Source organism: Glycine max, chromosome 13 (genome assembly GCF_000004515.6).
Source record: "Glycine max cultivar Williams 82 chromosome 13, Glycine_max_v4.0, whole genome shotgun sequence".
In the NCBI taxonomy this organism is placed as follows: Eukaryota; Viridiplantae; Streptophyta; class Magnoliopsida; order Fabales; family Fabaceae; genus Glycine; species Glycine max.
In genome coordinates this window covers 21332328-21346523 of record NC_038249.2, presented here as the reverse complement: position 1 = coordinate 21346523, position 14196 = coordinate 21332328, and the positions used below count along the sequence as shown (strand labels likewise).

Sequence of the window (14196 nt, the reverse complement as noted above, 5' to 3'; positions counted from 1 at the left end):
GTAAATAAAGAACAACGCTGATAAGATGACCTAATTATAAATAGAGTTGGTATCATAAGAGTGCAAGGTCTTGTGAGATGAAATTGAAAGGAAGACAAAACACAAGACAGAGTCATTCAGCAAGGCTTGAAACGAGAAGCGAGGATGCCCATCAGATGGTATGAGCAAAATGAATCCCAAATTGTTTGTTATTTTTGAAAAGTGATTTAATTTATGGTATTTGGTTTGTTAGTATTCTGCATTGGCAACCGAACCAAGGAAGCGTTGTGAACAGCCAAGTCCTGAATGAGATCTCGCAGTGCGTCGAAAGCCTTAACGGCGTCAAAGAAGGAAGATGCAAAGCCTCCCTCACTTTCTACAGACCCAATTTACGAGGTTACCTTACCACCTCTTTGCTTTTGTGTTTTTGGGGTTTTTAGTTTTCTCTGAAACCCTTTCTTTCGCAGACCAATCGGTGACCATCGATTTTCCTCGCGATTTTCTGGGGATATCGATGCTGGAGCAGCCGAACAAATACTACTTAATCATTCGCGGCCAGAAGATTGTTCTCGAGGCCGATTCTTCTATCTTGCTTATCATGGAGAAACTCCAGTCCTACAAGTCCAAAGTCGCCCTTCATTTCGAGGTCCGTTTTCCGCTGTTTTTGTTTTTGTGTTTTTGTTTTTGCTCGCTCAATCTGTGTGATGATGGTGGTGGTTCAGGGAGTGCTGTATAAGTTGGGTGACTTTCAGATCAGGGTGATTAAAGTTGTTCCCAGTCAAGCGGAGAGTCTCAGAGGAATTATGATTGAGGTGACTCACTCTGAATTCTAGTTAGTGGTAATACATGTTCGTTACTTGTTCTTGGTGTGATTATGGTATGGTGATCCAATGTTATTAAATAGCAGATTGTGGAAAATGGTGGAAAGCCAAAAATCTGCTATATCATATAGTGGATAGAGTCGCGGGGAAATAGTGAAAGTCACATAGTGGTTGAAATAAATCAATTATGTGTGGCTAAAAAGTTCGGCTGTATGCAGATAAAAATAAACTGCATGAAAACATTAAAAAGAATGGGGGAGTGGGGCATTGTGACTTTTCTCGCATCCCAGTCACGAAACTGTGATGTCTGTTGCAGCTGCGATAACAGTTTTTGCGGGAGCCTCACTGCAATGGAGTCACAATAGCGGATTGGAGGATTTCTGTTATGCTATAGTGGCTATTTAAATACTCTGTGCTAAACTGAAATGTGTGGTCTAAATAAGTGTCATCTTTTGAGTATTCCTGTATCAAACTTTGGAAATGAAATGTACAGAATCCATTGCTGTTGTTTTCTTCCCCATCACATATGTCATCTGTTATAAGAACAGCAACTTGTCATGATTGTTTTCTCGTGTCTAGCTAGTCTCTTTTTCGAGTATCTCCTGAATATTGAGATAGCTTATGGTGTTTTATATGTGTGATTCAAGAATTGAATGCATGAATAGTCTAGTACTCATGTATGAAACTAAGGCTATGTTTGTATTGATGAAAAGAAATGGGATGGAATAAAATTGAAGGTGATGAAAACCTCCGTTTCATTGTTTGGTTTGGATATGTTATGATGAATGGAGCAATTCCTGTTCCATGTCATTCCTCCCAAATTGGCAGGAAAAAATGAAAGTAAGCAATGGAAAAGGTTCCATTACTTTTCATTATATTCCATTCTCATTTTACCAATCCAAACAATGGAACGTAATGCCATTATATTTCATTTCCCTCTATTCCATCCTCTTTCATTAATCCAAACATATTTAGGATTTTAATTTTTTGGATGGAGAGGGAAATGAGGATTAATTTTTCATTTCTAATTAATATTCTTTAATTTGTTTTTTTCCAAATGAAAGAAATAAAATGATAAATTAACATAAATTTAATTATTTAATCTTTTATCTAAATATTTTATAATTATTAATTTAAAAATAAAATATTCTCCCCTCTTTTTTTACTCCCAAACATACCCTAAAGATTTATTTATTTATCCTTTGGTTTCCTTTTGATCCAAGTTTTTTACTCTTTTATGTAATCTAAGGAGTCGAATAATAAACCTTTGAATAATAACCCCTTGTTGAAAGCTTCATTTTTTAAGTTAAATCCAGTTGACTTTCTTCATTGGTTTGTTCACTTAGTCATTCCCCTCGTTCATCATGAGAATACAGTGTTATCTGGTGTTGATTATTCTTCCTCCATCAGATTTGTTGTAAGATTTTACTCAGATTGGAATGAAATTCATTTCTGGGATTCAAATGGAGTGATGCATCTTGACATTTTCTTTTGGAGGTGGTGTGTGTGGTGGTGCATACTGTGAACCCATCTTGACAAGTGTGCACCTTATATGGTGTGCACGATGCTCTGTTAGAGTGGCTACAATAGCAATAGTAAATTGGTAACTAACTCAACGTAAATGAAGAATGAAAAATATACCCAATAGTATCTCAATGTGATGTGATTATTTTTACTTTGTGCCTTTTAGTTAAGAATGTTTTGATAAATGTAACTTCTACTTGAGACTCAACAACAACAAAAAAGCCTTATCCCACATGGTGTTTAGACTCGATGAAAATTTAATTATTATATATGAATTAAAAAGTTTAAAAGATTATTCATATATATATTCATATATATATATATATATATATGAATACAAAACTTTTATTCAAAACAATTTAACTCTCTCATGTGATGACTTCTTTGCTTAAAGACGAGAAGACCTTATATTTGATCTGGTTAGTCTTTCCTTACAAATTTGACCGTTGTCACTCTCTCTTCTCCTTTAAAACATAGATTGTCTTTCTTCTAGAGGAGGTTATAATTTAAATATTCAATGTTCTTTTTCTGCAGATTGAGTATCTCCCTATCTCGTCAGTTGAAAAATCCAAGCAAATTTTGGAAGAGTTCATTGATATATGGAAAGAAGTCGTGTCTAAAAAATCATTAGCCGGTCAGTTCATGCATACAGAACCAAATTATGCAGAATATGGGCTTTCTGACAATTATACCTCTCAGCATACAGCTGTTCAGTATGCTGCTGCATTGGCCCAACTGATTCAATCTGCACAGTTACGGAACTAGGAACTAGGACCTTTGAAGGGTATGTAAGGGATATTTATTTTATGAAATCTTATTGGATTCTTGTGAGTGTGGAGATGGTAATATATATTTCAATAATGTTTGTTAGAAAGTAATAAAAAAATATTTCCTGAGATGGTCATAAAATCATATTTATTGTGTAAAATTTTTATTATACCTTCACTATCAATACCCACTATGTCACTCTGTGTCTACTTATCTCTGATTTTATTTCTGCTATTGTAACATTTATAGTTAAATCATATTTCTATTTTAAATAAGCGTGTGTTAGGAGGCTATCTTAAAAAGCTAACAACACTTGAAATTTTTATATATATATATATATATATATATATATATATATATATATATATATATATATATATATATATATATATATATATATATATTGTTGCCTAATAATCATTGTGTTGTATGAGTTTTTATATTGGATTTTGGTAATTGTAATGCATGGACTCACGATAAGCTGTAAACAATTGATTGTTGATATGAAATATAATAATTTTTTAATATAATGATATTTTTGTGATATAACATATTTCTTAGATAAAATAATGTGAACTAAACACATTTTAAATATTTGCAGGAATATAAAAAAGATTTCTAACCAATTTTAACTGTTAACTAAACATATTTTTTTTAATACCCAAATGTCATTCTCCTAATATTTTTTTAGGAATAACATTCCCGAAAATCCAATAAATCAAATGTTTGGTAAGTGTTTATTTTGTAAAAGTTAAATCAAATTAAAAATTGAGTAAAAGTTCATAGACCTACTAGACCCCGTTTGGAAGAGCTTATTAATAACTCAATTGAGACTTATCTTATGCTATGAGTGGTTCGGAGGGTTTATAAAAATATCTTTAGGACTGATCCAAAAGATTTGTTGAGCTTATTTTAATAAGCTATAAGCAAATGCTTAGGCGATACTTTTAAGTGTCAGCTTTCAAAACCCACAATTGAGTGTTTCAGGTTCATGTTTTTTTTTTTTTGTATTTTTTTTTTTCATTCCTTCACAGCATAACATTTTCATTCTTCCGCTTTTCATTTTTTTTTTGGCTTAATCTAAAGTTTTGTTGCCTTTCTTTCCCTAGCCTAAAACATTCATATATAGATGAATATATGTTGAATTTGTCCAAATTAATTAACACATCTAGTCGTGGATAGATCAAGTCTATAAGACCATCAAGAAATTATGAAATAAAACAAATTGATACTTTTTACAAGTATTTTATAATATCAAGAAAATATTTTAATTCATTCAACTAATTCCATGATTCAAAAGATATTTCTAATCTTTTTTTAGATTTATTATGATTCTGATTTTTTTTACGATAAAAAATAGGTAAACTATAAAGTTTCTTGCCAATACCATTTTTTTTTCGAATACATAAAAATAAATTAAATTTATTCATATCTAATATCATCTTTGATAAATAAAATTATTTATTAAAAAATAATATTTTAATCTACTGTGTTGTGCATTGCATGTGATAAACGTTTACTTTTATAACTAATATTTTGGTCTTTATTGTACAAGATAAATGTTTTTATATTATTAAAATTTGAATTATGTTTTTTATTTATAATGAACAAGTTAGATTGTGATAAAAGGTTATTTTTTAAAAATTAAAACAATAGACAGTTAAAAAAAATCAAATATTCACAAAAATATTTTTCTTAATACAAAGAGAATTATACTAGTAGTTTGAGGAAGTGCACTTCACTTTATAAAAAAAAAAAAAAAAAGAGAAGATAAAGCGCAATAACAATAATTGATTAGAAAATCCATGATTGAAGATTATGATAAAATCAGATACATGTATAACAAAATCTAAAATTTATAGCAATCATAACCCTGGATTTTCTAATTAATGGTTATCAGCGCGTACTTTATTCTCTAAAGCACACTCTCCTCACTTTAGAGGAACTAAATCGAAAAATTTTATAACAGAAAAATATTTTATTCAATAAGAATAAATTGAAGCAAACACAATTACATGAGTAATACATTTTACAATCATTTGAATAATACATTTCACATAAGAGAAAATAAGTTATACAGTGTCATATGATTATATTGAATAATAATGTAAAATTAAAATTATTTTACATTATATTATTAAACTCTTATTAAAATATTTTGTGATTCTTTTGTAATAAATAATAAATATTCACTTAATTGTAATTTCAAGCTATGATAAAAAAAAAAGTTCAAGTCCCAAGTTATGATAATCAAGATAAGACATATAAAAAAGATAATGATAAAGTATATTTTGTAAAAATAAATAAATAATATACAGAGCACAGATTTAGATTTCTTTTCAATAACAGAATATAATATTCCCATTAACCAAAATAAAAATCCCTATTTCTCCATTTGTTGAGTTTCATTGTGGACGGGTAGGTTTTTAAGTAGTGGGGCGAAGCAACGAGAGCGGCTTATTAGTTTGTATTTCGTAATATTGCTTTCAAACACAGATAGCTTCCTCTCTCCATCAAACATCATCTGTCTCACGTTGTGTTCTGTATGTATCTATCCAAGGATCCTTTTTAAAGTGTCTTCAGAAAATCTACATACTATTTTTTTTCCATTTAATAACCGAACAACATTCTCTGTTTTTATGGTTTAGCCATATCTTATTCAGAATTTGTTTTCTTTATCAGTTTGAGATCAACATTAGATTCTTATGGCTTCAGAGTCTGGAAAGGACGGTGCCGGCGTCCCAAGGAAGGTTTGCCTTGAATCTGCTCAATATATATTACTTATCATTATTATCAATACAATTTTTGTTTTCCATCACAAAGTAATATGATTTAATCTACTGTTGTTCTCTTGCCAAATAATCTGTGCCATTGCAGCTTAAATTTAAACCAAGAGCTCCACCTCGTCGAGTGATAAAGCAAGAAGTTAAAGCGTATGGATTATTTGGTTTGACAATAGTTCGTGTAATGCAGATTAATTTAATGATCTTCTGCTTCTTAGTTCTTACTATTCTGTTTCTGCAGTGAAGTGGCTGATGATGTTGATGTTGATGCTGATGCAGAACATGCTGCTAAGGAGAATCTGCTGAAGCGTTTCCATGTATATATGGTTTTAACTTTTAATTTGATTGGTATCCCTTATTCAACTTTTCTCTGACTTTATATTCCCTTATTGAAATGTTCTTTTATTTATTGTGCGTAGGAGAGGGAGAGTGCGGTGAAGGCAAAGTACAAGGTTGAGAAAAAAGGTTTAATATGTTACTTGCTGAAATTCTCTGATCCAACTTTCTTTGACTTTTATGTCTTCAGCATTGATTTTCTGATTTCATCATCTTAAGCGGTGTTTTATCTTTTTGTTCTTGGTAACTGAATCATGAAAACAGATCTTACTTCTCAAATAAATCCTCAAAATGAATGTGCACACAAATGTTTAAATTTTATGTGACCGTGTTAAATAGAGAAGCACAACGAGGGCATTGTTAAGAATACTAGTGTGGGTAACCCGTGCAACACATGGGGAATATTTAGATTGTCAAAGATGGGGATACTTATAAATATTCAATATCTCAGTTTTGGTATATAATTATTGGAGAAATGCTCTTACTTGTAAGGTCTCATTCACCCTCTGAGCATGTATTGTGCTTATTTTATAACCTGCCCATAATTAGGAGCGGACTAAGTCTGTTATTCGGCTTATCTATTTCTGATTTTTAGGAAATTTATTAGCTTCTTTAGTTATGTATTTTATTTAGATCATGGTAACAATAAAGTTGCTTATATAAAAAAAAAGGTAACAATACAGTTTTGAGCGTCAGTTTTTTCTCACTCCTCTGTTTACCCTACAATTAGTATCAATTTTTTTGTTCCTATTCCTCTCTTATTATTATACGCTCTCCATTGCCTACTCTCACAGTCTCACATTTCTGTTCTGTTAAACTCCTTAAATAGCTCTTCGTCATAGGTCATATGTTGTGTGCACCTACTGTCAATCGGTTTCATTATTGTTGTTGGTGGTTAAGTAAGTTGCTACAAATAACTTCTCTGATACCGATAGGAATGTTTATTGAGAATATGTTTCATGCCATGCCAAACTACTGGAGAATCAATTAGTTATCATTGACTCTCTCAAATGTTTGTTCTCTACATGTCAAGTTCCTTGCACTTCATTAATTAAAATTAATGTCGAAGTAGCATAATTTGGATACGTAGTATCTTTCTGTCTATGAAGAGATCTCAGAATGAAGCTTGACATGACTCCCTTTTCACTAAAGCAAGAATAGCATCATTCTTTCTGTTTTCTAAAATGGCATAGTTCATATTTATTGCATGCAGTGTTAGCTTCTCAAATTGCTTTTGGTTATGGTGGCGAATCAACTTCTATGAAATCATATGGTATTCCCAGGGGTGGGAGCAGTATCAACATCAATCAGAGTTCAGCATCTAATGGTATGCCACCATCAATACATTTTCATTTTATAGACTGTTATAAGATGTTGTGCTCTTCGCTGCACGATCCTTCCTCCTATTAACTATATTCTGTTGATGCTTTAACTGCAGGGGCGAAAGAGAAAGAATACCAAGAGCCATGGGTGAGTATACTGAATGAAACGAATATGTTGTCTAATTTATCTAATGTTTTTATCTTTTTTGGTTTGTCTTTAATTGGAGATGTAATTGTTCATGCTTATTTTATTCTAAAGTATTGGTTGTTGGATTTTGCTATAGGACTATGACAGTAATTATCCAGTAACTCTTCCCTTGAGGAGGCCTTATTCTGGAAACCCAGGTATATTCGAAAGAACTATCTTGGAAATGAGTAACAAAACTTGTTATGCTCCTTTGCAGAATTGTAACGAATTTAGTTACATTCATTGATTCTAATCTAAGCTGTTTACTTTTTTTTTTTCCCACTGGAGTTGAGAATTTAGTTCATTGGTACTTTGAAACTAATACAATATGTATACTCTGCAATATCTAGTGGGCTAGTGACTTTAACTTCACATGTTTTTTTCTGATAGCTCTTCTTGATGACCAAGAATTTGGGGAGGCTGCAGAGCCAAGAGCTTATGATGAAAATGCATCAAATTCAGCAATGGAGCTTGACCTTTTGGTGAGTACAAGAATTTAAATTTATCAATTTAACTTCTTTTACTTATTATAATAGTGTTTTGAACAAATTGTTGGTAGGAGCACAACCCAGAGGCAAGTATGTTCTTTATTAATTTGCCTACAAAATTGCCTATGATTAAACAATCAGCTACTGCTGGAAGCAGCGATGTTAATGTGAAGTCTAGACCTCATGGGGGTTCAAAAAACGTGGAGGAGCTCTGTGAGTTGAACGAGTTATCATCTGGCTTCATGGGTAAAATGCTTGTATACAAAAGTGGTGCAATCAAGCTTAAGCTTGGCGATACCCTTTATGATGTAAGTATTGCATTCACAAGATAAATTACAGGATGCAGACCCGAGTGTTATTCTATCTTTTTTTAAATACTCAATACCAATGTTTTATCATGAAAATAAAATTTAAACATCGTCAAAAGTCATACTGCTAGAGTGATCTTACCCTTTTGTATGTTAAATGAGTTAATAAGGTTGATTATTGTAATGTTGGTTTCTCTATAAGCTAAACTTGTACGTTTCTGATTTTAAAATTTTGTTGCAGGTTTCCTCGGGTATGAAATGTGCCTGTGCCCAAGATTTGGTTGCTATCAATACCGCTCAAAAACATTGTTGCACAATTGGGGAGATCAGCAAGCGTGTTTCTATAACCCCGGATATAGACGCCATAATTGACAATTTGCCTGATTTGTAATTCAATGCATTTTGTTTTCGGATAAGTTTACATTTACATCATATTTACGAAATTTGTTAAAAATTTGTCTTAAACAATGAAAAATGAAGGGATAAAAAAATAAGTTTGAAGTTTTTTTTTCGTCACTCAGAAAGGAAAATAGAAATAAGTTTTTCTGTATTTTTTTCAGGAGTCAAGTTCCTATAAAACTGTGTGTTTTACGTGGTGTCACGTTCAAGTGAGAATCTGGGGTGACTTTTGTTTTGAGTGAGGAAGTTCGTGAAGCATATATTTGAGAATCTGGTATTCCACGTCCTCTTCAGAGAGACTATATAAACGGGGTGCCTGTTGGGTTATTGTTGCAATGTATCGGACAAAAATAATAGAGCAGTAGCAGCAGTGACGTGATCTTAATCCTATTTTTAGTATGAGTCGAACCTTCAACGATTACACCTAATGATTGATTGAGAAAAAAAAATGAAAAGTTTATACAAGAAATATATGGTTTAAATACTTTACCTGAATTTAAGGCTTTTTTTTTATATTATAAAATGAATTTATTTTATTTTTCATCCTTAAAACATTTTAGATAATGTTTTTTTATTATTAAAATATTTTTTTACTATTTAAAACGTTATCTAAAATGTTTTAAGAATGAAAAATAAAATAAATCCATGAAATAAGTCAATTATTAAGTATGTAATTGTGTTAAATATTTGAATGGAAAGTTTTATCATTATAATAATTCTATTTAACTGACAATCATCTCCCATAAAAAAATGTGATCTAGACAAAAATGGTGTAGTACACGTGCAAAAGTCTAAGAATAATTGTTTTTATTCATATGTAATTATTTATGTGTGGACTATATTGTAATATTATTAATGATTTTAAATTATGATCCACGGTGAACTACCTATTAAAAGGGTTTATTGTAGCATGTCTTAAAAAGAGTGGTTTTTGAGAAATAATTTAGCATGTGTCTTAAGAAAAGTGATTTTTGAAAAATAATTTATTTTAAGAGATTTTAATATTAGCAAGTTAATTTGCATTTGGTATATAAAAAGATTTTTTTAAAATAAATGTCTTTTTATCTTGCTTGGATATCACAATCTAGAAATATGTGGGTGTTTGATAAACCTTTATTTGATTGTGTTTGAACCCCAGCTTTTCCCATTTTATCTTGTTTTAACTTTATTTTATTATTAGAGCTTATGAATATGTGTTAAGTATGAACCACTGAGCAAAGCTGATAAATTGAGAAAAGAGGAAATTTTGCACATCTTTAAAGAGCATAAGCCATGTTGTACCTGTAGATAGGGGTGGGAATAGGCCAGGCCAGGCCAGGATTTAAAAGGCCTGAGCTTAGCCTACGATTAATGATTAATTTTTGAGGCCTGAGCCTGGCCTATAACCTATCAAAGACTTTTATTTTGGCTCAGCCTGACCTTTTTAAAAGCCTAGCCTTGCCTGATAGTCTATTTAAAAATCTTCTTCACATTAAATCTTTAATATTCCTAGTTGTTTTTACCAAAAATAAAATAAAATAACACACCTTCTATAATAGGCTAAACAAGACCTTAATATATAATTTGTCTTAATTTTTAATCTAACGTTAATTTAGTTGGTGGTCCTAAAAATATATTAATAATATAAACAGAAATCACTAAATGATATAAAATAATCTAAAACAAAAGAAAACCTCATATGTGAGGTAGTATCATCCAAGTCTATCAAATCAACATATTAATTATTACAATAAAAAAATAAAGCCTACATCTTCATTCTATTTGAACAGAACCGGTGCATAAAATATCTACCAATAAAATTAATAGTAACGTCATTTCATCATTAGCTCCTCCATATCCACTATAAGATAGGATATGATTTTTGTATAGAAACGTAATAGGATATAATATGATATGATTTTTGTATAGGAATGTAATAGGATATGATATGATATGATTTTTGTATAAGAATGTAGAATATGATAGGATATGATTTTTATTTGTTCTAGAATAAAGGAAACCTAATAGGAATAGAAAAAGGAACTGTTAACAGAAATAAGAAAACTAATAAAAATAATGAGAAATATAAAGAAACTCACACCTTGTAATTAAAATTTTACTTAATTATAGGAATGAAATCTGCTAGTTTTTTTAAAAAATAATATTAATTGTACCCAAAAAATATAATATATATATATATATATATATATATATATATATATATATGTGTGTGTGTGTGTATATAGGTCGGCCTATCAGTCTTATAAGGCTTTTTAATAAGCCTAAGCCTGACCTATTTAATTTAATAGGCTTTTAAAAAAGTCTGAGCCTAGCCTTTTAATTAAATAGGTCAGACCAGGCCAGACTTTATGTAGGCCAGGTCGTAGGCCCCTGTAAGCCGGCCTAGCCTATTCTCACCCCTACCTGCAGGCCATACTATTCTAGCATAGCCATGCTGATTTTTCAGCGTCACACATCCGAGCTCAACCGTGCTACTAACAACAAGACCCATGCTATTCCAGAGCCAGAATTGGGAATCAACGTCATACACCTGAGCATGGCAACATGGCCCATGCTACTCAGGAGCCAAAATTTGGAATCGGCGTCACAAGTTTTCACAAATTTGGAATCAACGTCATACATCTGACCCAGCATGACCCATGCTAACCTCCACGCTGCAATTTTAATTTTAGTAGTATAAATAGAAATTGGGGGCATTTGTTAGAAGAGTTTTTTTTATTCCGTTATACACAATAAGGGTTTTGAGAGTTATAGAGGACAATTGGGTCTTAATTTGTAAGGATTTTTTTATCTCTTTCTTCCTTAATGCTTATTTGTATGATGTTTGGTTGTATTGTGATCATGATGGACTAAACTCTTATAGCTCAGATTGTGATGTAGTTGTATCATGTACTCTAGTTCCTCATTTTAATAAAGTTCTTTGATGTTATTCAATTGATTATATTTTTTTACTGCTATATTGGAATTGATCATTCTAACTTGTAGTTAATTATTGTTAGTGATCATCTACTCATAATTGATCTATAGAATGATATGGTTCATAAAGCTTGTATAACCAAACTGGTGACATGAATTTTCTTTTTACAAACATTTCTATCATTCATAAGTAACCCTAAATTGAATTTCAAATGACCAATGCAAGACTAATTTAGGGGGAGAATATTTTCATACCTTGACCATAAACTGTAATTAAATTAAATAGTATTAGACGATTAATTGATAACTAAGAGTTCTAAATTATAATAGAAATTAGGGAAAAACGATATATAACTCATAATCAAGATTTTTATCTATTTATACATATTTCTCTTGAAATGTTATTTAATTTATACGATTTAGATTATTAGAGAATACTACCTGTCTTTAGGACATGATATTTGAACTTTCAAATTCATGATCTTACAACATAAAGTTTATTTGTTCTTGCGCCAATATACATTTTATGCATAAGTGTTTTACAAAATTCACTTTTAATTCAAAACAAGTCACTTCAAAGAATATATATATGTGAAGATTATGATTCGATTAAGCTGACCCGGAGCTTACTTTTTCAGAGTTTTTCAACATCCGACTACAGCGAAATAGAAAAGACGTTTTTCCCTCGCAAGCGCAATATATCTACTATTTGTGAGGGGAAAGTAGGGAGGGGAGTAGAACTTATACCTGTCTAAGCTAAAAATGAGGAAAAGTGGGAGAGTTGTTGTTTGTCTGGTTTAATGCATTTAGTGAAATGATTTGGAATTCAATGAATTGAGGTAAGACAAGAAAAAGGGATAAGCGAAAATGAAGTTTGACAAAAAAAAAAAAAAATTCTTCATTTTAATGTTCAAAATGAGAAGGTGATTAGCACTGAATTAATAGGTAAATCAACTGCCAAAGATTTGTTTTAACTTACTAATTAAGACTTTCAAATGTCTTTAGAAGTGCAATTATGTTTTAAAAAAATAGTAAAACTTGAAAGAGGGAATTAATACTATTTTTAGTGATGTTATCCGACTTAATTTAAATTAGTTAAATACTCAATGAAATTAATTTGTATAATACTGTATAAAATATTGGTAGGATTAATCATTTCAAATTTTGTTTTTATGTCTCTAATTTATTATCAAGCGAGTCAGTGCACTCAATTAATTTATGTGAACTCTCACATTCAGTCCTTTAATTAACTTCTAATGTTATCTAGTACGCCCAGTGTGCATTTCCATTAATCAACTTCTACGAGTACACAAACTGACAAAAGTGTTAGCATAATAATATGTACATCTACTTCAGGGATGATAGGTTGATATATATGTAGAGTTCCCTATTGGCTATATACGTGAACATGATCTAGTATTGATATGATGAACTCAAATTAGAAATAAACATGTATTTGTGGGAAAAAAAAACTGAAGGCCAGGTCAATGGCCTACCTTGTGGTAACCATCAGATTCTATATGTAGAGCATCCATCACGTGTTCTTTTTCCATCCCCACAATTCCGTATCTCAGTAGTCATTAATGTTGCATGATGTTAATTAAAGAACCTTGGCCCATGCAACAGATTCCATACGACAAAATGCCCTATGCGTTTGCCCTGTTGCATTTGAAAACGAGGCCCACGGATTTGCTTGTACTTCGCACTGATTTTGATTATAGTACTTCAATTTTCACTTGTTAATTGTTATACAGTGGAGTTATACCCAGACATCGAGTTACTAAAAGAACTATCTATAGTGAAGTGTAATGTGAGATTTTAAACTACACATTTTCATTATTAATATGTACGGTTCATCAGGAAAATAAAAGTAAAATAAAAAGTGAGATATATTTTTAGATTATTTGATAAAAAAATAAAAATAGAAAACGTAGTAATGTTACTGGCTAAGGTTATACACGAAAAAGAGAGTAAGAAAGCAGTAATCGGCTACAAATCATACATGTGAAGTAGGAATCTGAACTTAGATGGATGATGGATCTCAGAGAAATTTATCTTACTTTTTTTTTTTCAATTTTACTTATAATCAGTGAGCACTGATTAACATTTTATTTATTTGTTTGTTCTATTTGGCAGCCACCATGCTATTTAGCTTTACATAAACGTCAAATACGTTGAAGCACAGAAAGAAATACTCCTATATATATTCTAACGGACACTAATCATTCTTTTAGTTTTAAACACATAATCAATATCTCTTATATTTTTCTATCACTTCATAAATTTGTTATATTTATAGTTTTTTTTACTTTCTTTTTAGGTGTTAGATAACACATTATATGTCCATCAAATATTTTTCAAAAAA

The 14196-nt window shown here is 30.7% G+C and overlaps 2 protein-coding genes across 2 annotated transcripts; both read left to right on the top strand.

Annotated features, from left to right (window-relative positions):
• LOC100794645 (mediator of RNA polymerase II transcription subunit 20a) lies at window positions 1-3220 on the top strand. Its single transcript, XM_003542306.5, has 5 exons — window positions 1-158; window positions 233-375; window positions 447-625; window positions 702-791; window positions 2859-3220. Exons 1-5 carry the CDS (start codon window positions 145-147, stop codon window positions 3087-3089), a joined length of 657 nt encoding a protein of 218 aa, XP_003542354.1. The 5' UTR covers window positions 1-144; the 3' UTR covers window positions 3090-3220.
• Window positions 3221-5494: 2274 nt separating this feature from the next.
• LOC100782982 (uncharacterized) lies at window positions 5495-9323 on the top strand. The gene is made up of 12 exons (XM_014765561.3): window positions 5495-5635; window positions 5775-5842; window positions 5970-6025; window positions 6117-6192; window positions 6295-6340; window positions 7425-7538; window positions 7650-7681; window positions 7818-7878; window positions 8111-8202; window positions 8280-8516; window positions 8758-8903; window positions 9077-9323. Exons 2-12 carry the CDS (start codon window positions 5798-5800, stop codon window positions 9126-9128), a joined length of 957 nt encoding a protein of 318 aa, XP_014621047.2. The 5' UTR covers window positions 5495-5635; window positions 5775-5797; the 3' UTR covers window positions 9129-9323.
• Window positions 9324-14196: the final 4873 nt, after the last annotated feature.